The 24,764-nt window shown below is 53.7% G+C and overlaps 2 protein-coding genes across 13 annotated transcripts; one reads left to right on the plus strand and one right to left on the minus strand.

Moving 5' to 3' along the window:
- The first annotated feature begins 401 nt into the window (after positions 1–401).
- Sigirr (single Ig and TIR domain containing) lies at positions 402–9,069 on the plus strand. 12 transcript variants are annotated; one of them, XM_013115743.3, is made up of 11 exons: positions 3,040–3,721; positions 4,966–5,247; positions 5,348–5,489; positions 6,476–6,674; positions 7,008–7,138; positions 7,220–7,360; positions 7,620–7,763; positions 7,866–7,968; positions 8,045–8,195; positions 8,312–8,501; positions 8,744–9,069. In XM_013115743.3, exons 3-11 carry the CDS (start codon positions 5,483–5,485, stop codon positions 8,905–8,907), a joined length of 1,230 nt encoding a protein of 409 aa, XP_012971197.1. In that variant the 5' UTR covers positions 3,040–3,721; positions 4,966–5,247; positions 5,348–5,482; the 3' UTR covers positions 8,908–9,069. The 12 variants fall into 12 exon arrangements, with proteins under 12 accessions (XP_012971180.1, XP_012971186.1, XP_012971202.1 ...); XM_013115726.3 differs by lacking the exons at positions 3,040–3,721; positions 4,966–5,247 and adding an exon at positions 402–544 and having other exon boundaries at positions 5,334–5,489; XM_013115732.3 differs by lacking the exons at positions 3,040–3,721; positions 4,966–5,247 and adding an exon at positions 404–544.
- Positions 9,070–9,662: 593 nt separating this feature from the next.
- On the minus strand, positions 9,663–20,494 carry Pkp3 (plakophilin 3). Its single transcript, XM_013115717.3, has 14 exons — positions 20,332–20,494; positions 18,669–18,864; positions 16,544–16,623; positions 15,777–16,408; positions 15,567–15,690; positions 14,663–14,867; positions 12,338–12,512; positions 11,719–11,836; positions 11,475–11,645; positions 11,202–11,387; positions 10,733–10,886; positions 10,386–10,578; positions 10,210–10,297; positions 9,663–10,019 (listed from the first exon to the last, which is right to left on the minus strand). Exons 1-14 carry the CDS (start codon positions 20,440–20,442, stop codon positions 9,984–9,986), a joined length of 2,469 nt encoding a protein of 822 aa, XP_012971171.2. The 5' UTR covers positions 20,443–20,494; the 3' UTR covers positions 9,663–9,983.
- Between the last annotated feature and the right edge of the window lie 4,270 nt (positions 20,495–24,764).

The raw sequence follows: 24,764 nt of genomic DNA on the forward strand, positions 1-24,764 counted from the left end.
CTAGGGATTATTTCTGCCCTGGGCTAGACAGAGAAGGATGCCCAGTGTGGGCAAGTCTGAACTGTGGTAGCCTCGGGCCAACTGACTTTTCTCTGGTTTGCCTTATCTCCTAGTCTGTAAGGCACACATTATTGAAGAAGGTTCTCCTTTCCAAATAGCTGGATTTTAGGATGGCAATAGAAGACCCAGGATCAGTTATGGTTGGGGTGTGGATCAAGACAGACTTCCTGGACGAAAGGGGAGAGCTCAGGCTAGAGAGGCAGAATACCATGACGGCGGGAGGGTGGCCTATTGTGGGCTGGGCTGGCTGGGCTGGTTTGGCCACTGCCCCAAAGCCAAAAAAGCTGAACTCCCTAGTCTCCAGTACTAGCTTCAGGCACAAAGCGGGCCACTAGGGTCCGCCCTCTCCCTGCCTGCGGGGCGGGGCTGCACCTGCCGCTGGGTCTGTCGCTGCTGCGCACCTAGGCCAGGTAAACCGCCAGCCTCCGCGCGACTCCCAGGTCTGAAAGCAGGTGGGTGACAGCCGTGAGTCAGATGCGTGGAGGTGAGTAGAGGTCATGGTTCCTGAAGTCGCTCCAGTTCTAGGGTTGGGGACCTGGGTGCACTTTGCTCCGAGAAACCTCGGGGCCATGGTCCCGCAGGAAGTAGCTCTGAACCAGGCAGGTTTCCTGAGCAGCCCGGAAGCTTGAGAGCGCTGCGTCTAGTCCCCTTCCCTGGCCTTGCTCTCTTCACTATGCCCGACGTGGTCAATAGCTTCCTCTTGACTTCAATACCAGCTTGCAGAGGTGGGCCAGGGGCTCAAGACCCCACCTTCGCTCCCAGGAGCGTTTCTCAACTTTGAGCAATTCTAGGACACCCTGGACCGACTGAGGGGCTGGCTGGGCTCCGGCTCGCAGGGACCCCAGCAGAGTTTCCGCCTTCCGGGGGAGCGCCCCACTCGGTGAGCGCCCAGGCTAGCTGTCGGCGCGCTTCCGCTCTTCGTGTGCGTCCCCGTCTTCTGCATGCTTGCTTGATAGATCTGCTAGCAGCACCTGTTGGGTCGCGGGGGGTGGGGGGACGGGGGGACGGGGACAGGTCTTGCTCCAGTCAGAGAAGACGAAGGGCAAGTTGTAGGAGCATGATGAATTCGGGGAGTCGGTCCCCTTGAGGCCTTTTATGCACAGTTCTTCCTTTAGAAAAGGATATTTGAGGACCCAGCACACACCAGGACCAGGGGCGGCATAGGTCAAGAGTTGAGCAGGAGTAGCATCCAGGTCCGGAGGCTGAGCAGCAAAATAGATCCGTAAGAGGGGAGCGGGCTCTGGCTTTGGGGTCCGCAGCCCCAGGGTACTAATTCTTCCAACAGCTCGGGTAGAGCTCAAGGACTGGGCCTGGCAGGAGAAGGACCTGGGCTTTCCAAGAACCTCATAATATGGAGGCAATGCTTAGTGATGCCAGGGTCCAGACTGGGATTTAAATTCCCAGTCCCTGGAGCGCCTCCAAAGGACTGCGGGGTAGGGGGGGAGCAAGTGCTTGAGGCAATCTGGGCTTTTTATGCAAGACTGGCCTGAGGCTGGAGTACTGGATAGAGCAGTGGTTCTCAACCTTTTTTGTTTGTTTGTTTCTTTTGTTGTTGTTTGTTTGTTTTTTGAGGCAGGGTTTCTCTGTAGCTTTGGAGGCTGTCCTGGAACTTGCTCAGTAGACCAGGCTGGTCTGGAACTCACAGAGATGTGTGTGTGTGTGTGTGTGTGTGTGTGTGTGTGTGTGTGTGTGTGTGTGTGTGTGTGTGTCCTGTGCTGGGATTAAAGGTGTGCGACCACTGCCCGGTGCTTCTCAACCTTCTTAATGCTGCCACCAGTTAATACAGTTCTTCATGTTGTGGTGGCCCCCAACCATAAAATTCTTTACTACTTTATAACTATAATCTTGCTACTGTTATGTATTGTAATGTAAATGTCTGCCTTCTCCGGACGGTCTTTGGCGACCCTGTGAAACGTCCCGACCCTTGGGTTGAGGGTGAGATAGAAGTTAACAGAGGAAAGGAGACTAGCAGTGACTCAGACCCTTCGAGGCTGACGGAGAGCAGGCGCAGGGGCTCAAACATTGTGCCAGGCTTGTTAGGAGGCAAAGGTGTTGGAGGGCACTGACCTTGGTGCTCCTGAGCTTTGCTGCATTTCACCTTCTTTTTTCATTTATTTATTTTTATTTTATGTGCATTGGCGTTTGCCTGCATATCTGTCTGTGTGAGGATGCTGGATCCCCTGGAACTGGAGTTACAGACAGTTGTGAGCTGCCATGTGGGTGCTGGGAATTGAATCCCGGGTCCTCTGGAGGAGTAGCCTGTGCTCTTAACGGCTGAGCCATCTCTCCAGCCCTGTTTCAGTTTCTTAATTTACGATGTGGGAAGCACAGAACAGCCTCTGGCGAGGTCATCTAATTACTACGTGAGCTACTCAGGAAGCAAGTGTCTCACAAGTGTAGAGGAAGGGAATACAGTCCCTTTCTTCTCTTTTCTAGCCCTGAGCCTAAGGAGCACCATTACCCAGAGGTCACAGGAACTTGACCAAGGCCTGCTCCTGTATTAAGCATGCTCCTGGGTGGCCTGAACCAGGGGCAGAAAGACCACAGGAGAGTATCCAGGACCTACTCCTGCAGCTGTGAGAGTGCAGGAGAGACAGGAACTGGAGAAGACCCTTGTCCAATTCTGTAAATAAAGCCCTTGGGCCGGGAGGCTCAAGTCAGTCTGGAGTCAGCGGTAACAATGGGAGAAACCAGCCGTGTTCTTCCCCTCCCACTCAGAGTCAGAGGCTTGTGGCTCTTGTGTTTGGCACTTTACCTTGAAAAGAGGCTCTTTTCTCTCACCCCCCCCTCAAGCTGATGTCTATGAGATGCCACAGCCTTCACAGCTATTCAGCATACGAGTCTGTTGCCTGGGAGGTGGACAGGGTGATATGCTCTAGGTTTCATTATTGGTCACCAGTTTCTTTACTACACTAGGTCAGAGGTGAGTCACGACTGGGGCTTTTGGAGGGGGGGCAGATAACATAATTCTTCCTCTCCACTCCTGAGTATAGTATAAAAAACGAGTGTTGCCAGGCTTGGAGCACGCCTTTAATTCCAGAACTTAAGAGAAAGAGGCAGGTGGAGCTCTATGAGTTCAGGCTAGCCTGGTCTACATAGACTGTTCCAGGTCAAGCAGGACTACACCAAGACCTTGTGGTGAAAAGGTAGGAGGTGAGGGATGGAATCTAGGAGGCCTCCTACCCAGTGTATGTTTAGGACAATTCTGGCTGGGGTCTCCTTGCCAGGATCTCTGTACATCATCACAACCTCTGCCACTTGAAGTGACCACCTACACTCTAGCACAGGCGCAAATGTGGTGCTTAGGGACTGGCAGTTCTGGGAGGAAGGGGCCGCTTTACTTAGAGTTACAGGAAGAGCCAGGCAAGGCGGGGCAAGGACCGCCAACAGCCCGCCCCACCAGGGGAAGGGGTGGGTACCTGGGTGGGGTTTAGGCTTAGGAGAGGATGTGACTGTAAGGCCAGGAAACTAAGGGGGAAAGTTCTGACTAAAATATATGTCAACAAAAGCCAGGTCCTCGCCCAAACTTGACGATGCATCGTGGGTAGCCACAATACTGTGGCTCCTCTCTGGGGCCGCGCAAAGGGGACAATTTGCTCACAAGTGCATGTTACTGACCTCAATGACCATCTCCCCTCTGGAGGAAAGATCCGGAAACCAGGTGACTGTGCCCTCGATATTGCTCTGAGTGATCTTGTGGCCTTGTGATCTGTCCTTGGAGGTAGGCTTGGCTGAGGAGAGGCCTGTGGTGCTGAGTTGCATAAAGGCACACTCTGTGTGTGTGTGTGTGTGTGTGTGTGTGTGTGTGTGTGTGTGTGTGACACATGAGTACTCATGTACGGGTGTACTTGTGACCCCTAAGGTATTTGGGAGTGAGCCCGTGGGGTGAGGTGCGTGCACCCATACATGTGAACTCAGTGCGGCTGAGTGGGGGCCAGCGGGGCTGTGCATGCATAGAATGTGAAAGAGAATGGGGCCCAGGAGAGACACCTGCTGCCTCAGTGAGTTACACCCTGGCAGGCTGGGCTTGATGTCTGGCGGTGTCTGTGGCTGCCTTTGCTGGGGTCAAGGTCTTCTGAGCTTGAGGAGGTTGGGGGCTATTGCAGGGCATGCTTTGGGACCTGCTGGGCTGGGGTACATACTTCTGATCACTCTGAGGGGTCAGTTGAGAAGCCTGTCTTCTACAGGCCCTTGGTGGGTGGTTCTGCTTTCAGGATTGTAGTAGGACTGCCCTTCACCCCAAAGGGTTTCTGGAAGGATCACCTTGCCACCTCTGATAGTAGTGTGCCTCTTACTGAACTAGCTCCCAAGGAGACTGATGTCTAGCCAAGCATGAACTTTCTGGCTGAGCATTACCCAGTGCAGAACAAAGGGAAACAGTAAAAAAAAAGTCTCTGGGGCCTTAGATATAGGAGGGGCATCCGAGGCAGGCCAGTCCCAGGGTCTTGGGGCTTGAACCCATGTTCCTGCTGCCCATGTGTCTGTACAGCATGGAGGAGAGTAGGAACTCAATTAAATGCTTGTTGTATAAAGAGAGTAAACTTGGGGCACCCAGGAAAGAGGGGTCACCTAGGGCTCTGGGTTGCTAAAGAAGAGAACTCTGAATTTCCTGCAGTCATGCCACTGTAGAACTTTTAGAGTCCCAGGTGTATATAATTGTGGGCTGAGAATGGCCCAGGACCCTAGGTAAGAGTCACCTGTGTTTTGGGTACACAGAAGGGGTTCCCAAGACCTTTCAGAGTGGCCTGTATACTAGCCTGGTCCCCATTTACCTCTCCCAACCCAGATGAGCCTCAAGGTGTCTGCAGGTGTGATGTGTCCATTCACAAGTGCATGTGTGACTGCATCCAGAACACACACTCACAGTTAGGTTTCACTTATGGCTCATATCCCCTTAATCCCCAGGTCCTGGCCAGGTGACAAGCACCCATGCACCCACCTGCACACAGCAGCAGTCCATTACAGGGGACAGCCAGGAGTGAGGCTAACTGCTATCTCCTGAGGTCAGATCCATCTTGGAGCATGTCTGCTGTATCCCTGAGTCACCACAATGGCTCCAGGACAAGTGAAGGCGGTCCATGCCACTGCCCCTCCCAAGCTGGTGAGGCAGAGTCTGCTCTGGCCTCGTGGTATCTCGGAGTTCACACAGCACTCTGAGACTGGCCGAAGTTACAAGAAAGCTCTCTGGTATGCAGCCAGTGCTGCTAGTGGCTGACAGTTACTGGTTAACTCATCCTGTTCCTGTTTAACTTGTCCCCTGGGGATGGTGACAGCCTCTGACCTCCAGGTACCCTGTCCAGCTGGATGAATAGACAGAAAGGAGTCCTTCTCAGCTTCCAGTGGACCCTTCTGCTCGCTTAAGGAGCCCCCGTGGAGTCAGGGGTGGAACCAGTGTTCGGCCTGAAGAGGCCCTGGAAGAGCCATGGCAGGTAGGCAGGTCAGAGAGGGCCATGACCAAGTCTCCACCCTAATTTCTGCCTGTTAGGCTGGCTCCACATGCCATTCTCTGCTGAGCTCTGTGCTTGGATACATGCCAGAGGTCAAAGCCTATGCTCATTTCTTCTCTCTAGTACTTGGTTCTGAACTTAGGGCAGGCAAGGATGATGAGAGCCTCTTCTTCTCTCATGCCTGAGGCCTACAGAAGAGCATACAAGAATCAGTAAGCCTGCCAGGCATGGTGGTGAATGCCTTTAAATCCCAGCACTTGGGAGGCAGAGACAAAGCAAGTTCCAGGACAGCCAGGGCTGTTACAGAGAGAAACCCTGCCTGGGGGAAGGGGGAAATTAAGTCTGGGAATCTCAGTGGGGGGTCTTGGGGGTGTGGGTGTTAAGTGAGGTGATGCAGTGTACCTCTCCATTCTCTTGCTAAGGTCATCAACCTCACTTAGAGCTGAAAAGGTTTAGGCCTCAGAGAAGTGGGAAAGCGGGTCTGTGGTTAGTGGAGGCTCTAGCTTGCCCTGTCCCTGTGAAAGATGCTTGTATGTATATGCATTCTTTCAACATTTGGTGTTTATAGTCCCTGCAGCTCTTCAGTAGAAGCTGACCAGGCTGTGGGAGGCGGGAACTGGCCCTGCTCTGAGAGGATAGTGTGGAGGCTGGACTCATGTCCTGCAGGGATAAGCTAACAGATGGGCCCCTGGGGCTGGGCTGGCTCAGCTCAAACATGACTCTGGCCATTCCTCTCCCTGTTAATGTTCTCCCTGAGCTGTCACATGAGGGCCAGAAGAGCACAACTGGCCACTACTGAGAGAAGAATGCAAGCCTGGGCTCTGGCCGGCAGGACCTACGGATGCATGTAGCGTGGTCACTGACACCATGTGCCCATTGCCTTGTTTCTCTCCTTGATCATAGAGCATCTATGAATAGCATGGGAGAAGGCATTCCGGCATGGCTGACCTGTTGTTCTCTTCCTGCAGGTGTCTGTGACAGGGCCCCTCACTTCCTCTTCCCACCTGAAGACCAAGCCTTAGGACCTGCCCTTGGCAGTGCAGTTGCTTTGAATTGCACAGCTTGGGTGGTCTCTAGGCCCCAGTGTCCCCAGCCCTCAGTACAGTGGCTAAAAGATGGCCTTCCATTGGGCAATGGAAGCCACTTCAGCCTCCATCAGGATTTTTGGTAAGAGACTGAGGTTTCCAGGATTAGAGTAACCACCAAGATATACCATGGCCAGCAACCTTTCTAACTTACATCCTAAACCACAACAACCTGGACACAGTTTCCTCATGACCCGTGTATATATCTTGTAGACTGTCTGGGAATAGAATCCGAAGTCCCGAGCGGGACATTTGCTAGCTAAGCCTGCAACCAGCGGATCCCCAGGATCCAGGCCCGAATTCTGATCACTTAGCCCAAATCTGCAATCTCCTTGGGTGAACCCCAGACAGGTGGGACTTGGGCACCCACTGATGTTCTTGGTCCCAAGGTGAGGGTTTGGTCTGGTTTTCCCAGGGTCAGTGCCAACTTCTCAAAGGTTGTGTCCAGTGTTCTAGTGCTCAACTTGACCAATGCTGAGGACTATGGAAGCTTCGCCTGCTCTGTCTGGAATGTCAGCTCGCCCTCCTTCACTCTCTGGAAAGCTGGTGAGGGAGTTCAAGGTGGCGGAGGGCAAGGGTTCCCTGAAGTCCTGAGGTTAAGGGAAGAGTGACTCCTCCTGTCTGCAGGCCCTGCTGGCCACGTGGCTGCAGTGCTGGCTTCCCTCCTTGTCCTGCTGGTCCTGCTGCTGGTGGCCCTGCTCTATGTTAAGTGTCGCCTCAACGTGCTGCTTTGGTACCAAGACGCCTATGGGGAGGTGGAGATGAACGGTGGGTTTGTGGAATCCCGCATGGATTAGGGCACAAGATTCTGTCAAGGGCCTTACTGAGGTGCCAGCTGCATGCTGTGTTCAGCCCTGGGAGGAGGGAGTTGCAGCTCTAGAGGGCTCTAGGTGTACAGTCTGGAAGGGAACAGAACTGGGGTCAACAGAAGAAAGCGTTCTGGGGTCTGGTTCACTTGTCAGAGAAGTGCTGGGCATGGGGAAGGGGTATCTCTGTAACTGACCGCGCTGAATGGCCTTCTCTGCAGATGGGAAATTATACGATGCCTACGTGTCCTATAGCGACTGCCCGGAGGACCGCAAATTTGTGAATTTTATTCTGAAGCCTCAGCTGGAGCGGCGTCGGGGATACAAGCTCTTCCTGGAGGACCGCGATCTCTTGCCGCGCGCTGGTACCGCCCTTGCCCGGCCTCCTGGTCCCCACCCTGTTCCCTGAGTCCCGCCCTTGTCACTGGACCCGCCCCTCATCCGCCGGCCCACGCCCTTGCCCACAGAGCCCTCTGCCGACCTCCTGGTGAACCTGAGCCGGTGTCGGCGCCTCATCGTGGTTCTTTCAGACGCCTTCCTGGGCCGGGCCTGGTGTAGCCAGAGCTTCCGGTGCGTCGGGTGCTTGGCTTGGGGAGGGGTACTGGGAGGTCTGGTCCTGCCCTGCCTGACGATCTGGTCCCCACAGGGAGGGACTGTGCCGCCTACTGGAGCTCACGAGGAGACCTATCTTCATCACCTTCGAGGGCCAGAGGCGTGAGCCCATGCACCCTGCTCTCCGCCTCCTTCGCCAGCACCGCCACCTCGTAACCTTGTTGCTTTGGAAGCCTGGCTCCGTGGTGCGAGGGCGGGGGGTTTGTGAGTGGGTGCCTGAGGTGGTCTTTGAATCTGGGTTGCTAGAGGCTTCCAGTTCATAAATCCCCATGTGTTTATCGGTCCAAACCTGGCCCCGCAGACGCCTTCCTCCGACTTTTGGAAGGAGCTACAGCTGGCATTGCCACGGAAGGTGCAATACAGGCCGGTGGAGGGAGACCCCCAGACGCGACTCCAGGATGACAAAGATCCTATGCTAATCGTGAGAGGACGAGCTGCCCAGGGCCGGGCCATGGAGTCAGAGCTGGATCCAGATCCTGACGGAGACCTGGGTATGCTCATCTGGCCACACTGCAGATTAGGGGGCCAGATACAGCTCCAGTGTCCTAGTCCGGCACGGAGAGATCCTGCGTCCTCTAGAGATTTGACCTCCAATGGCAGTGCCCTTAACTGCCTCTTATTGGGGAGGTGCTATGCCCCTAGGCCTCTGTGGGTGAGCTTCGGGGGTTTCTAGTGCCGTTGTGGCTGGTGGATGAGCATGGAGTAACCCCTCAAGCCTTGTGGTGTCCTGCAGGTGTTCGTGGACCTGTCTTTGGGGAGCCACCGACTCCACTGCATGCAAGCAGGGTCTCCGTGGGAGAGGGCCATGGCAGTGAGATGGATGTGTCTGACCTTGGCTCTCGTAACTACAGTGCACGAACAGACTTCTACTGTCTGGTGTCTGAGGATGATGTGTAGCCTTTACCCTAGCAGCCCAGATCATGGGGTCATGGCGGCAGCTTCTAGGGTAGAGGCAGACACCCCTTCTCCCTGGGACCACAGCCTTGCCTATTGCTCTGAACTCCTCAGGGAAGGAGTGTGGCTCTAGGGTGTCACAAAATAAAATCCTCTTTGCTCCTGCCTGGGCCTGTTTCTCTTCTGGGTGGTAACTGCTATGTCTCCTCTTGCCCTGGCCCTTCTTGTCATCTTCACAGGCACCAGGTTTCCCAAGCTGCTGGCCACTAAATTTGCCTTCTATTCTCAGCCACCCCTGGCATATCCCTTGCTCTAATAGTCTCTGGTATCCCTTCTTGGTTCTTGGTTGGTGTGACTGCCCCTAGCCCCTTATCATCTGGACAGGTCCTTCAGTAGGAAGCTACCGTTGATACTTTTACAAGGAAAAATGGGTAGCCTTGTTCCTGATGCTGCTGGACTTCAAGCCTTGGTGGCCAATCTGATCCTCTAGCCAGGGTACCTCCTAGCATCAGCTCAGGGTGGACAGAGGGTGTTGGATATCTTTAAGGTATGGATACTGCTCATGAAGTCCTCTCTGCTGCTATGTCTGTGCCTCAAATAGCAGTAACCCTGGCCATCCCTACTGTCTACTCCTTCCCTGTCCTGTCTCTTCTGTGTGTGGGCCTGGAGTTAATGTCTTCTGGGACAGTTAGGCATGTTTGGGGACAATGCACACTTGAGGATCTGTGGCCTGTTGTGGAAACACATGGAGCTGGGGCTATGTTCAAAACCACTTTTATTCCCAGTGTCGCTATCACAAGGCTGCCAGGCCACAGGCAGCCCCACTGGCCCTGCCATCGTGACTAAATCACCCAGAGCAGCTCAAGCCCCGCCCCCTTCCCCTGCCCCGCAGAAGCCAATCAATCCCCAGTTGCAAGCTCCCATTCTTTCCTGGTGGCCCTGGTCCCTCACGGGTACACACAGGACTCCAGAGATAGAGAGGTCCTGTGGCCATCAGCTCCTCTTCCATGGGCTGTGGAGCAGTAGGAGCTGAGCCTATCTGTTGGAAGCTGAATCACTTCACCTCCTGGAGGCTTCACCTATGGACCCAGGAAGTCCTCCTTCCGATAGCCCTTCTGCAGGGAACAGGAGACGGAGATCAGGACTGCTTTTGCTGTCCCTGAGATCCTGCCTTCCCCATAATGTTCTGGGCATGGCGTGGGCCCCTTGTCTCTGCGTTCCAGGCTTGTGTCCCTCCCCTGGTGACCTACAGCTTGCTCTGGACCCCATGCCCCGAGACCCTGTTCCCAGACTCTGTAAACATACCGCCCTGAAGTCACGGTGGAGCTTGCTGTACTGCCAGAGGTTGGCCAAGAGACTGGAGGCTGCCCGGGAGGACTTCTCACTGTCAGGGCTGGGTGCATTCAAGAGGGTCAGGGTCAAGGCTAGGAGGCAGGATGGTAGGGTGTACTTTGGCCATGTTGCTGTGGGCTGTTGCTCACCTGTCCCTCTTTTTTTTGATGAAGACCAGCTTTCGAAGTCCATCAAAGTAGAGCAGGTCCCGGGCAGCAATGGGACTGGCTACCACCAGGTTGTTGAGCACAGCTATGATGTTGACCAGCACCTCAGCTGGGGGACACTTCTCACCCACACTGCCAGGGAGCTTCTCAATCAGGTGGCTCACTACCTTCGTGGCTGATAAGGGGTTAGGGTCAGTCTGCCCTGGCACCTAAGACCCCTGCCTCCCCTGGAGGCTGGCACACACACCTGCCCACTCTGACTTGCTAGCTGGAAGCCAGCTTCGTGGGAGACATGGGCTGTGTGCTGGGCCAGGGGCAGAACAACTCACACATCTCATCCTTGTTCCTGGCATTCCGAGACAGGTTTCGGATGAGTCCAGTCAGTGAGCGCAGTTGGTTGTGGTCAGCGGTGCGAACTCGGTCCAGCAAGGGGTTCAGGATGCGCTCCTGTTCCAGGGCCAGGCGGCTCAGCACTCCTGCCCACTGCAGGGGAAGGCGGGAATGTGGTGAAGCCCAGCAGCACCCCAGCCCTGCTCAGGATGAGGCAGAACCACTTCTTCACCTCTTACCTGCCACCCCTGCCTACTCTGCCAACTCAGGACATGACCAGGTAACATGTTCAGAACATCAGAACCCAAATCCACAGAGGTCCCGTTCCTCAGGCTGAGCATGGGTCTCATGAGTCTTACTCTTAGGGATCCTTCCCTCAACAGACCATGGACTCCTAGGGTGTGGCTCCCATCCATGTGCCCTAGTGCCCATCCCAGGACCAGGAGTGGGGCTTGTCAGCTCACTGACCCTGCGGTCGCCGGCGGTGATATTCTGTAGCGCCCCTGCAGCCGCCTCTGTTGTATGCCGGTTTAGTTCACAGCGCTGCAGCAGTCGGTTGTACAGCCCCACAATCTGGGGACTCCACAGCCACTCAAGGCCCTTGGGATCCTTAGACACTTCCGCAAAGGTGAGTGCATCAGCTGTAAGAGGAAGCTGAGTGGGAGGGACCAGGGGTCAGCCGGGGCCAAGGGTGCACCTGAGGTCAGGGCACGAGGCTGGCACCCCCAGGGCTGTGCTCACCTCCCGCAGCCTTCTACTCTGTGGGGTAAAGCAGCCCACCACTTCACTAGGTGGTGCCCCCGTCATGTCCCTGCGGCCCCGGCCTTCAAGCCGCTGCAGTGCTGATGGTGGCATCTCATCATAGAGGCGGTAGGACAAGTTCCTCAGCACACAGACAGCATTCTCCACACTCTGTAGGGAACAGAGGGGGGGTCAGAGTGGGCCGAAGCCCCTGGGCCCCCTCAGCTCACCAGCTGCCCCTCACCTTGTCCTCACACTTGCCCACGTCCAGGGCATGGTTGATGTAGGTGACCAGAGCATCCACTAGCCCATGACACTCACGCATCTTCTGTCGAGTGGCCTGGGAGGCTGAGCTGAGGTTCCTGGGGATGGAGGCAGATCAGAGCTCCCCCAGGGATACCAACACAGTCCCCCCAGGGACCTTAGAATGCCACCTCAGGACCCTTAACTTGAAGCCCCTATCCTGGAGATGAACTCATCAGGCACTGATTCTGACTTGGGACTGTTCCATCCTTTTCCTAGACCTTGCCAGACACTTTCGGCCCTGCCTGCCCTTCACAGTCCCTGTCTCCCATTGACTTCTCAAAGGTTAGGAAGATGGATATCAGGACAAGTGGCTTGATCTAATGAGTCATAAAGCTCCAGGGTGTCCTGATAGCTACACCTGGTAGTCACACCTGGCCTATCCCACTCTTGCCTCAGCCCCTAAACTTTCCCCTGTGGTTACTTCTCCCTGCAGGCTTGGCTAACTGTCCTTGTCTAGGTGGAAAATGAACATACTTCTAGAAGCTTCCTTGATCCTTCTCTGGCACCTGGCTCTTTCCCCTCAGCATTACCGGGCCCAGTGGCTCCTAAGTGCACACCTGAGGAAGCCAGTAGCATTGTAGAAGATCTCTGCCTCAGAAGCATTCTGCTGGATGAGGGGGGGCCCCCCTGCCCCTGACAGGGGGCTTAGCACCAGGTCTGTGAGCTGCTCCAGTGTATCTCTGGCTAGGCGGTCCTTCAGGTGGTCACTGGAGGACAGATTCCACAGGATCCCTGCACAAGAGGTGGGGCCAATGTCAGCTCCCTGGCTCTTCTGCTCACTCTGGAGATGGTGCAGAGGAGGCTCTCCACATGTTTCTTTTTATAAAAGATTTGCTTATTTTTTAAAGCATGTGTGTGTCCATGCATATGAGTACAGGTACCCATGGAGTCCAGAAGAGGGCGCCAGATCACCTGGGGCTGGAGTTACATGAAGTTGTGAGCTGCCTGATGTAGGAGCCAAGAACGGAACATGGGTCCCTTAGAAGAGCAGCAAACACTCTTATTCACTGAGCCACCTTTTCAGCTCTTGCCCCCACATTTTCTTGGCCTTAATCTAGAGCTGCCCTGGAGAGGCCCTCAGTGTGACCTTTGGAAGCACGGGGTAGGAGCAGAGCAAGAGGGACAAACAAGGTGTGGGAGATTTGAAGGCCTGGGAGTGGAAGTGACTGGAGAGAGAGAGAGCCTGGGCTAGAAGATGATGCTCTGTGGTAGAGCACTTGTAGCCCTGCTTGTATGCATGAAGCCCTGAGTACCACACCCAGCACCACAGGAAATAAGAATAAAAGCCACACACCCCCCAAAAAAGTTTTGTAGGTATAACACTTGCAATTCCAGAATTTAGGAAGCTAAGACAGAAGGATTGTTGTGAGTTTGAGGCCATCCTGGGCTACATAGAGAGACTCTCTCTCATAAACAATAGCCAGGCATAGTGGTACATGCCTTTAATCCCAGCATTTGGGAAACACAGGCAAGCAGATTCCTGTGGATTTGAGGCCAACCTGATCTACATAATGAGTTCCAGGTTAGTCAGAACTACAAAGTGAGACCCTGTCTCATAAGCAGACAATACACACAACAATAACTACAAGTACCAACAACAATAAGGTGCTTGTAGGTAGAAGGATTACCATGAGCTTATGGTCAGTGTCTGATACATAGTAAGACAGAAGCCAGTTTGATGTGCAGAATGGGACAATAAAAATGGGGTGGGGCGGGCTGGAGACATGGCTAAGTGGTTAAAGGCTCTGGCTGCTCTTCCGAAGGATCTGGATTCATCTTCCAGCACCCACATGGTGGCTCACAATCATCTGTGACTTTAGTTCCAGGAGATCTGAAGCTCTCTTCTGACTTCCATGGGCAGCGGGCATGCATGTGATATACAGACATTCATGCAAGCAAAAGATTCATGTATATAAAATAAAGTAAGGCCGGGCATTGGTGGCGCACGCCTTTGATCCCAGCACTTGGGAGGCAGAGGCAGGCGGATCTCTGTGAGTTCGAGACCAGCCTGGTCTACAGAGCGAGTTCCAGGACAGCCTCCAAAGTCACAGAGAAACCCTGTCTCGAAAAACCAAAAAAATAAAAAAAATAAAATAAAATAAAGTAAATAAATAAAATGAATATATATATATATATATATACAAACATGCACACAATTCAGGGGCTGCAGAAATGGCTTAACAGATAAGAACATTTACTCCTCTTGTAGAAGACACAGATTTGGTTCCAATTACCCACATGGTTTTTAATAACTGTCTGTGACTCTAGTTTCAGGAAATCCAGTGCTCTTTCCTGACATGTGTGGGTACCAGGCGTGTATATGGTAAATGAAGATACATGTAGGCAAAAACTTCATGTACATAATAAAAATAAACAAATATTTAAAAAATAATGAAATAAGTGGGGCATGATGTCACATATCTTTAAACCTAGCACTCCGGAGGCAGAAGCAGGCAATCTGTATGAATTTGGGACTAGCCTGGTCTACATAATGAGTTTCAAGACAGTCAAAGCTACATAGTGAGTTTCTGTCTCAATAAAAATAAATAAATGGGCTGGCAAAATGACTCAGCAGGTAAAGGTGCTTTCTGCACAAGCCCAATTACTTGAGTTTGACTCCCCAGATCCCATGGTTGAAAGAGTTGTCCTCTGACCTTCACATGGGTGCCTGTGAAATGCATGCATATATACAAAGTAGTAATAAACGAGATAGAAAAACCCAACCCCCCAAAAACTTGAATATGGGGCAGGGAAGGCATAAGATAGACAGATTGTTGAGAACAAGGAAGGGAAAGAGAGGCGTAGAGGAAGAGAGGAGCAAGGACAAGACAGGAGAGAGGAGAAGAGGGGACCGAATGACGAGGCTGGAGGGACAAGGGTACCTGTAACGTTTTTGCGTAGCTCATCATCTTGCTCTCGAAGTGTCCGCAACAGTTCAAAAATGCCATTCTCTTCTACCAGCGCCAGCTTGTTGTCTGCATTGTCATAAATGAGGTTGCGCATGGCACCTGTGGCATGGCGTTGCACCTCTTGGTTGGCGTGGTTAAAGAGTTTCACCAGTCTAGGTACCGCCTGAAGGCTGCGAGCCTGTGGCACATATATACAAATGTATGTGGGCATATGCAGACTGAAAATGTATGCAGACATGTCCACGTGCATGGAAATAAGTGCATAGCCAGGCATTGGTGGTGCACGCCTTTAATCCCAGCACTTGGGAGGCAGAGGCAGGCAGATCACTGTGAGTTTGAGACCAGTCTGGTCTACAAGAGCTAGTACCAGGACAGCCTCCAAAGCCACAGAGAAACCCTGTCTCAAAAAACAAAAAAACCCAAAAAACAAAAAAAGGAAATAAGTGCATATGTATGTAGGTGACCCAGACGGTGCAGGTGATATGCAAGTCTGCACGTAATATATGTAAATGTATTTTGGGGGTGCAGGTGCATGGAAATGGTGACTATATACGCTACAGGTGGTGCAGGACTGTACATGCATATTCAGGTATATGGAGGTAATCCAAGTACATGTCGAGGATGCATATATGTGCCACAGGTATATGTATATGTATGCAGGTGTATATAGGTGATGCAGGTATATACAAACAGGGCATTTCTGCCCTTTCTCTGCTGAGGATATGGAGTGGTGAAGTTTGCTCAGCCAGCCTAGTGATCAGCAAGGGGGGCCAAGGAGCAGAGGTCAGGGAGGGTAGGTGAGGATAGTCAGTAAAGGCATCGGGCACAAGTGGGGCAGTCACCAAGAGATAACGGGACAGTCAGTGGGGTATGTCACCTGCTTCTTGGCTGCTGCATCACTGTAGCACCTGTGCTGGATGTAAGCTGCTCCCAGCACCTGCAGGTTGGGGTCTGAGGCCATGAGGTACTTGACTGCTGAGGGCAGGTCAATGTCATCAAAGCTGCAGAACGGGGCTTAGTCAGTGTTCAGGTAGACCTTAGGATTGGGCCAGATTGTCCCCTCCCTGCTTCAAGCCCAGCTCCTCACCCACTGCTGAGCCTCTGCAGGGTGCGATGGCCTGTGTAGCTGTCCAATCCACGTACATCTGGCAGGTGACCTGAGTCAGCCAGGCTAAGACTGAGACTGCGCACAGACGGGGCTCGGGCCACGGGTTCCAGGCCAGTACCTGACACTGACCCAGTAACGCCACGGCTTCGGTGGCTGCTCTGAAATCTCTGCAGGGTTCGCATGGCGGGTGCACGGATGGTCCGGCTGGGTGGGCCCTCAGTGGCCTCTGGCCAGTCCAGGCCTCCTGCCCTGCTAGAGCCAGAGCTGGCCTGGCGCTCATAAGCATAGGCCCTGTAGGTGGAGGCAGCTGCAGGCTCCAGTTGCTCAGATACCACACTGTAGCGGTCGTCCAGGCCTCCAGGCCCCAGCCTCAGCGAGCGCAGGGACAGTGTGTCATAATCGGCTCTGCTGGCTCCTCCACCTCGCTCATGGAAGGACACTGGGCGGGTGGGCATAGGCGGAGTGGGCTGGGCACCCCCATATCCCACAGCCCCAAAGGCACTGCTCCCATTGTGGGCAGAGCTCAGTCTCCGACTGCAGCTCAGGTCCACGGCTGAGCGGGAGGACCAGGAGGCTGGGCTGTAGGCCGGCTTGGCGATGGGCCGGATGGTCTATGGGAGGGGAGGGCACAGTGAAGGGGTATCTGGGGTTTACCCAGAGCCCTCCCCCTCTGATTCAGAACTCCCAGCCTCCCCATGGGGAGCCTCCCCCTCAGTGTGGACTGCAGAGCTGACTCCCTGACTCACCGAGGTCTTGTCCCCACTCAGGCCCTGGGATCGGGAGCTGAAGCCAGCCTGCATAGTGTGGTATTGACCCCTGGGCATGCCTGTGGACAGGGACAGTGACAGCTTGACCATGACAGATAACAAAGTGCTGGCTTTTCTTCTCCCTTCTGTCAGAGGTCTCTGGTCACAGCTCTGAGAGTGACATCAGACCCAGGGCAGGGAGGCCAAGTGGGCTTTGGGGCTAAGGCCTTGCCCATGTCTCTGCCGTGGCTGCAGCTTGGTTTCATCCAATCTGTTCTGGTAGGCCCCCTTTCTCTAGAACTCCAAAGTTCCTTCTCTGCTCCAAGGAATTCAGACTACTCAGCCTGCTGACCTCTGGCCTGCCTGGAGAAGTCAACAAGGCTCTCCATTAGCTGTCCAGTCCCCGCCAGAGCATAGCATCTGGCCCCCTCCAGGAAGCCAGCCCAGCCTGCCCCAACCCACAATGACCTCCTTTGAGATCCTCTTGTGCCCAGACTCCATCTGTACTGCAGTCACAGGGTAGTGACATTGTGCAGGTCGAGGATGTGGTCTCTCTGGTCCATCTGCTCTGATGGACAGTGGGAGAGACACCTGGTAGCGCCTGAGGCAGGGACCACACCTACCCCATCCAGCTGTATATTGGCTGCGGACAGGGCGTCGGCCCAGCTCCATGGTCAGTGGACAGAAAGGTGGGTGAGTGGGTGGGGAGAGCTGGTCAGAAGCTTGGAATGAGACACAGATGAACGGATTGGTGGGAAAGAGGGAGGTGAGAGGATCACACAGGAAAATGCACAACCAGACAGTGGGTGCAGAGGTGAGACCACCCAGGAACATCACCCCAAGATTGATGGTGACAGTGGGCGGGCCTGGGGTGGACTCAGCCTCTGCCAAGAGTCCTCTGCTCCCTGAGCAGAGCTACTACTATGAGGTCAGTATGGGTATGGGGAAGGGGCCTTCACTCCTCCCAACCCTGCCCAGGGGGTGGACAGTCTGGTGTTCCCCAGATCCACCCAGGTTAATGAGGCTTCTGGGCAGGGGCTGTTAACCCTTTGACGCTAGTGAGGGCCAGCCTAGGGGGCACACCCCAGCCTGGGGACCTTACGCCCACCCCCAAATTACTATCCTCCTCCCCCTAATTGGCAGGGTAGCCAGGTGGTAATTAACCCCTCCCTCTGTCCTCCCCCACCCCATGACCCCTGGGCATCAACTTGGCTCCAGAAAGGCTTAGGCTCAGGAAGATTTCGGGCAGCAATCCAATTCCTGACTAGCCCTTCTGCCAGACAGCCCTCTCCCTCTGGCTAGCAGCTAGAGGCCAGACATCATGTGGACCACTGTGAACTGGGGTCTGGACCTCTGAACAGAGGTCCATTGTGCTATCTGAATTTAATGCCTGTTGCTGTAGCCTGGCAGGTAGGGAAATGATGTTTGTGGAATGACTGCCTTGAACCCAGCATATCTGAGTGACCCTCTAACACACACACACACACACACAGAGAGAGAGAGAGAGAGAGAGAGAGAGAGAGAGAGAGAGAGAGAGAGAGAGAGAGAGAGAGAGAGAGAGAGAGAGAGAGAGGAGCCCCCCAAAGAACACCCTGCAGGCTATTCTCATGAAGAGTATCTGGGTCACTTCTGGGAGGCCCAGTTCTGAAATTCCTCAGGGAGCCCCTGCTCCAGACAGACCTGGGCTCTATCCAGGATCATCGTTCTCTCACACTACTGTTAAACTCACTCCCATCTGGTTAGAAGGCATTCTGGCCTCTGTCTGAGACCTCAAGTGAGCCTGTGGTGATGGGAGGGAATGGTTGGGGGTTTGCCCGATAGGTGGACCTGGCATTCTCCCTGACCCTCTCGGGTCTTCCCAACTTAGAGAGTGGGTGGGCCCAGCCTTAGGACCCCTGTCTTGGCTGGGGAAGAGGTATGCCCCACCCAAGCTGTTCCCCATGCCTACTGGGGCGGGGCGGTGACTCAGAGCAGGCCTCAGTGAGGTGAGTCAAGGCCTGAACCCCGAGCTTGTATGGCCTCTGCCCCTGGCACCAACACTCCTGCCCTAGCCACCTCTACCGGCCACTGTCACCACTACCACCTTCAACACCCTCTCTTGCCCACCGTGCCCAAGTTGGCGTACCTCTGGTGGTCTCGATGGCGCCATCAAGCTCAGCAGACCCATTGTGCCGCGACTGCTGGCCCAACTGCAGGAGGCGGGCTCGGACTTGCTCCTGGACTCTGGCAGCTCGAAGCCTATCAGCCTCCGGCCCCTCAGCACCCCGGCGATCCAGCTGCAGGTCCGAGGGCAGTGCCAGGGAGCAAACACCAGTTTCAGGCTGCAGGGCAGACAGCAGGAAGTTACCTTCCTGCATAGTGACAGGGGCGACTATCCACCCCACCTGTTCTGGGCCTCTTCCCGGTCTTGTCCCTCAAGGCTCGGTTCCAGAAGTCTCTTCCTGGCTGGCTCTCTTAGACAGACGCCCGCCCAGCCCAGAGCTTGGCTGGGGGCGGGGACACCTGGGCCAGGTGGGAGGGAGGGGCCTCTGCCTGCTTAAGGTGGAATTTGGGCGGAAGAACAGGCCCAGCGCGTCCTCAAGTCATGGCCCGGCCTTCTCTTTCCTCCTATCCGAGAACAGGGTCACAGAGACTTGGGTTCTTCTTGCTCTCCGCCTTCCAAGCCCAGACCAAGCCCCGTGGGAGCCAGCGATCTAAGTATGAGAGTAGGGCAGGGAGCCTGTGGAGGCCTGTCACTCCGAGCACATGAGAAGGGGTGTCCCAGCCTCGGGGTTGGGAGCTCTAGTGCATCAAAGACCAGGCAGCCTCCAAGACATCTGGGCCCCCGGCTTGGTGAAGTCCCGGCAGGGTTGGCATCTAGAGACAGTTCTGTATTTATAGAGTTCTGGTAAAGGATAAAGAACTTGAGTGCTGGAATTTTTTAAAAGTCAAAAGCAGCTCCATCAAGGTTCTAAACCTGGGCCCTACGACTCAGTAAGACTGCCCAGTGAGGTAGATAAATGTCCACCCCATGACCTGCAAACCTAGAAACTCACTCAGCCTCTACCTCTACAGAGGCTTTAGAAGAACTGCCTGGCCCTCTCTGGCACCTCTCCCCAGCTTCTGCCCCCCAGGCCTGGGGTGGGAGGCCCGTTCCCAACATATGAGTCAGGGCAGGCAGGCGGAGCTGCCCCAAGGGGTTGACTCAGAGGGGCCTAGGCTCATGTCAGCGCCTGCCAGGCTGGGGGGCCAGGAGGTTGGGGGTTGGGGAGCTGGCTTAGAGAAAATGGGAGGGCTGGGAGTGGGGGGCGTCAGAGCTTGTCCCTAGAAGTTCTCCCAAGTACCCCTGTCAGGTAGACTAGCTTGTGAGTTAGACTTGGCATCCAGGCAGATGGGGGGGGGGGTAAAGGAAAGAGCTAGGAGAACTGGAGGACGGGGACAGCTGCCTCCGCATGCCCCATGTACTTCCCTTAAGCATTCCTAGGACTCTATCCTAAGGCTCTGTCTTCCCAGAACCTAGTGCCTGTGCTCAGCCTGAGTTCTCCCTCCCACACCGGGCCCTTAGCCTTGAGTCCCTGTCTTTTAGAGACATTTGCTTTAACAGCTTGTGGCTAGGAGCAGAAGCCTGGAAATGGAGAGTGCTCGGAGAAAGTAGGCAGCATCAGGGACGAGGTCAGGGTGAGTGGGAAGGGCTTGAGGATAGGAGTCAGAGGTTGCTGAGGAGCGAGCATGGAGGGTGAAGCCCCTCCAAGAGAGAGGCTGGCTTGGGTCTACTGTTCATGGGTGGAGGCAAGGGCTGGGCAACCTACCTTGCTGCTGGCCTGGATCCCACAGGCCCCTTGGCTCATTCTGGAGGTCACTGCTGTAGGACAACTCCTCCTGGGCTCCATCCGGGTCCGAGATTCTGTGGTGGGCTCCATCAGGGCCCAGCTCCTGTGGGCAACAGCTTCTGTTTGTAGATGGTACCGTGGGGGCACCCAAGGGTGGGGTGGGAACATTGCACACCCATCTCATCAGACCGGTTGCTTCCCTGGGAGACGTGTTTCGTGTGGAAAAATCCTGGGAGACAAGTTTGTGCGGCGCCGTGCGGCCTGGAGGCACACGCCTGGTCTGAAGAGGCCCGCCCTGTATGCCCTAGGTCCACCCAGAGCCCTACAGCAGCCAGGCTGGGGGGCAGAGGGGACAGAGGGTTCCAGAAGAATGCACAGTGGGTGGGGGGCTTAATTACACATGACTTCAGGGGGCTTAGGTGTGGCTGTAGCCAGACAAGATGGACCTGGTAAGCAGCTGGATAGAAGGCCAGAGTCAGCTTTGGGGGTCCACTTGGCAGAGGGCTGTAGGTGCCACAGCTGTGACCAGTCTCCTTAAGGACATGGAGACTGAGAGCTGTGTCCACATCTGGGGCTCAGTGTCCTTAAAAAGCTTGAAACCTTGGGTACTTCCTTTAATGGCTATATGGTTTAAGGGATCAGTAATGCTCACTATGTCTGTTCCTCTCAGTCCTGTTTGGATCTGTATCTGACCTCTGTGACCAGCATCGCCTCAACTTTTGTGAGTGTCCCTCTCCCTTTTCTTGGAGACAAGATGGGAAGGATGCAGCAGGGCTTCCAGGAGGAGCTTAGAGATGGATGGTTGAATTTCTGCTATAATCAGCCCTAGAACCTGGAACCCAGGATCATGAAGAGTGAGTAAAGCTGTTGGTAGGCTGTCACTCTCCTTGTCATCCTCTCAGTAGCTGTCACCTCCCAGAGAGGAGTGCAAACTGGGGGGGGGGTTCTGAATGGAGGAGGAGTGGGAGAATTTTGCTGCATGTGGGCAGGCACTTGAGGAGAGAGCTGGGGGAGGGACACAGCGAGTGAGCCTATGGGCTGGGAGACTGTGCGCAGCATAAGCAGGAGGGATGGGCTTACTAAGGAGTGGGAGCAGAATGCCCAGGAGTGTGTCAGGATAGTAACAGCAGTTTCCCAAACACAATGTCATGAGTGTGCTGGGGCACAGACAGGTTAAGGAGGTTCCTGGTGCTCCTGAAGCCCGAGGGGCAGGGTGAGGGCGTGCCAGCACCGCTTTGGGATGAGCTGATGAACTGGCTGGGTGCAGCAGCCTGACCTGAGACCTGTGGTGCACATCCTTGTGCTGGTGATGTCCAGAAGTCTGAGAGTCATCACAGGCTACCTCTTTCACAAGGCCTACTCAGACTTGTCACTCTATGTCCCCAGACATTATGGCCCCCTATCCCATCCTGGGCCCATGGATGTGCTGGTTTTATCATCACTGCCCACGCTCCAATCACAGACTTACGCCCCAGGGGTGGAAGGTAGCTGAGGAGTGCCAGTCCAGGTCACCAACACATGTGGGAACATGTCCACCTGCCGGTTAGTCCATCCACATTAATCCATTCATTGGTCAAGTTCACCTCATCCTGTGCACCAGGCACGAGGTCCCTGTGACATGACACCAGGACTATTCCCTGAGTATTCCCTCCAGGACTTGCAGTGATGTGAGCAATGCAGGGCAATGGCCAGTTTGTGGCAGAGCAAAGTACCAAAGCAGAACCAAGTACCAAAGACAGTAGCACAATAATAAGGTAAAAATGGGAGGTTATGTGCTTGTGCACATGTGTGTGTGTTCATGCTCCTGTGCTCGTGTGTGTGTGTGTGTGTGTGTGTGTGTGTGTGTGTGTGTATTTAGCCTCTGTAGAAAAGGAATTAGGAGGGAAAAGTTGGGTGGCATCCTGCAGAAGGTGTGGTAATAGGAGGAACTGCCCCATGGCAGTGAGTTGTCCCCAGAGTGTGGCTAATGCTGATCCCTGAATGATGATGTACCACCAGGCAGGATGATGAACTCTTTGTTCATACTCTGCCCTTAGTCCTCACAGAAACTCCAGGAGAGTGGAGCTATGACTACCTCCATTTATAGATGGTGAAACCAAGGCTCCATAAGGCTAAATGAGTTTTCATAAGTTACACAAGTTGTATAGCAAGTCAGAATCTGTCTCTCTCTCTCTCTCTGTCTCTGTCTCTCTGTCTGTCTGTCTCTGTCTATCTCTCTCTCTGTCTTTCTCTTTCTTCCTCTCTTCTCTCTCCTCTTTAGCCAGAGTTTTGGGTTTCTCTGTGTAGCTCTGGGTGGCCCAGAGTTCTCTGTGTAGACCAGGCTCATTTTGAACTCACAAAAATCTTCCTGTCTCTGCTTCCTGAGTGCTGGGAATAAAGACGTGTGCTAGCACATGCAGCATCTAGAGACATTTCTGACTTTGAGTAGCAGCAGAACAGGGGTGATCAGGGTGTTACTCTCTAGCAGAATGGGGTCTTGGTAGAGTTGTTGATGGTCCATCTCTGTCTGGATACCTCCTCCAAGGGGACAGTCTTTTTCTCTTAGTGGTGGGGTTTTAGTCTGTCTTGAAGACTGCATCTTTGGTCCTGTGAGTCCCCTCCTGAGGTTACTGCCTCTATGGATCTATGGAGTTCTTGGCTGGCCCTAGTGATATATATATATATATATTATATATATATACACATGTATATATATGTATGTATATATGTGTGTGTATATATATATATATTTATTTATTTATTGTGTATACAGTCTTCTGCCTGCATGCCAGCAGAGGGCACCAGATCTCATTCAAGGTGGTTGTGAGCCACCATGTGGTTGCCGGGAATTGACCTCTAGAAGAACAGTCAGTGCTCTTAACCGCTGAGTCATCTCTCCAGCCCCCGCCCTAGTGTTTTCTTGAGGGTCACTTTTTTTTTTTTGAGAAAGGGTCTACGTATCCTGACTGTCCCTGGAATTTACTCTGTAGACCAGGCAGGCCTTAAAGTCACAAAGATACACCTACTTGTTCTCCCATTCCCCAGAGGGCGAGGAAGGCCTTTGCAGGCTTGCTTTTCCTGCCCACAACAAATGCAGTACCCGAATATACTTTCTTTTCTGGCCTTATTCATTGTAGCACTTGCCATTAACTGATACTATGATGCTAGACATTATACTAGTGTGTCTGCTGGGTGAAGCACCCAATAGCACCACCCAGTACTGTGCTAGGATGTAAGTTCTCCAAGGATAAATCCTATGCTCTGGCTGGTGCCCATTGAAAACACCTTAACATAAAAGCTCGAGGAGGCACACACCTTTGGGAGGAGAGCACTGGGAGGCAGAGGCAGGTGGATCTTCGTGAGTTAGAGGCCAGCCAGGTCTACATGGTAAGAACTAGAACAGCCAGGGCTATGTAGAGAGACCCTGGGGGAGGGAGGGGGGAGGGAAGGAGGGAAGAAGGAGGGGAGAGAGAGAAGGAAGGAGGGAGGAAGGGTGTGCTAGTGTGAATTTATAGTGTGAGCATAGCCTGCTGGCTTGGACTTCTGATATTAATCTGGTTCACTTTCCTTTTATTTATGGCTCCTCCCCCCCTTTTTAAAAAATCATTTGAGAACGTTTCTTTCTTGATATCATGTATTCTCTACCCCACTTTGGCACAGTCTTGCTAAATAGTCCATGTTGGCCTCAAACTTGAGACCTTCCCGCTTACTCTTCTGAGGGGTGGGGCTTGCATGTGCACATCATCACACCTGGCTTGTCGTCGTCGTTGTTTAATGTAAAGGATTTTATTTTTATATGTGTATATGTGTATGTATATCTGTGTGTGGGTGTTCACAGAAACCAGCCTGGATCTGAAAGTTACAGGAAATTGTGAGCTGCCTGGGTCTGTGGGCTGTCCAGTCTCTGGTTCTTGACCATCCGCAGTGGCAGACGTGGGCTTCCTCTTGTGATGTGGGGCTCAAGCAGGACCAGCCATTGGCCCACGGCTCCTACAAGTTCTCTGCCACCATTATCCCAGCACATCTCACAGTCAAGACAGAAGTTCCTATGACTGGGGGGCTGGTTTGATGTCCAATCCCACTACTCCAGAGCCTTGCCTGCTTCTAAAAGATGGCCAGTTTGGGCTCTGTATCCCCTGTTACTAGGGGACTTCAGTAGGCTCACTCCAGTAGATTCCAGGGAATTTCTACTGCACCAGCTATTTTTATTTTTTCTCTTAAATCTTATTTATTTATTTATTTATTTTTTTATTTATGGTTTTTCAAAACAGAGTTTCTCTGTGTAACAGCCCTGGCTGTCCTGGAACTCACCTTGCAGACCAGGCTGGCCTTACAGAGATCTGCCTGCCTCTGCCTCCCGAGCTCTGGGAGCAAAGGCGTGTGCTGCCACCACCAGCTCTAATTTGACACCTTTAATTGGCTTATAGGGGATA

The sequence above is a fragment of the Mesocricetus auratus genome, unplaced genomic scaffold (genome assembly GCF_017639785.1).
Source record: "Mesocricetus auratus isolate SY011 unplaced genomic scaffold, BCM_Maur_2.0 Super-Scaffold_4256, whole genome shotgun sequence".
NCBI classification, from domain to species: domain Eukaryota; kingdom Metazoa; phylum Chordata; class Mammalia; order Rodentia; family Cricetidae; genus Mesocricetus; species Mesocricetus auratus.

What these genes read in the sequence shown, in the direction of transcription:
- Sigirr (XM_013115725.3), top strand. An exon ending in TGGGGAGGTGGAGATGAACG is followed by an intron (nt 7,361 to 7,619) that starts GTGGGTTTGTGG and finishes CCTTCTCTGCAG; the next exon opens with ATGGGAAATTATACGATGCC. An exon ending in TGGTGTAGCCAGAGCTTCCG is followed by an intron (nt 7,969 to 8,044) that starts GTGCGTCGGGTG and finishes TGGTCCCCACAG; the next exon opens with GGAGGGACTGTGCCGCCTAC.
- Pkp3 (XM_013115717.3), bottom strand. Translation starts at nt 20,442, where the DNA reads ATGGAGCCCACCACAGAATCTCGGACCCGGATGGAGCCCAGGAGGAGT. An exon ending in TGAGTGGGGACAAGACCTCG is followed by an intron (nt 16,409 to 16,543) that starts GTGAGTCAGGGA and finishes CCCCTCCCATAG; the next exon opens with ACCATCCGGCCCATCGCCAA. An exon ending in CTGCAGAGGCTCAGCAGTGG is followed by an intron (nt 15,691 to 15,776) that starts GTGAGGAGCTGG and finishes CCCGTTCTGCAG; the next exon opens with CTTTGATGACATTGACCTGC.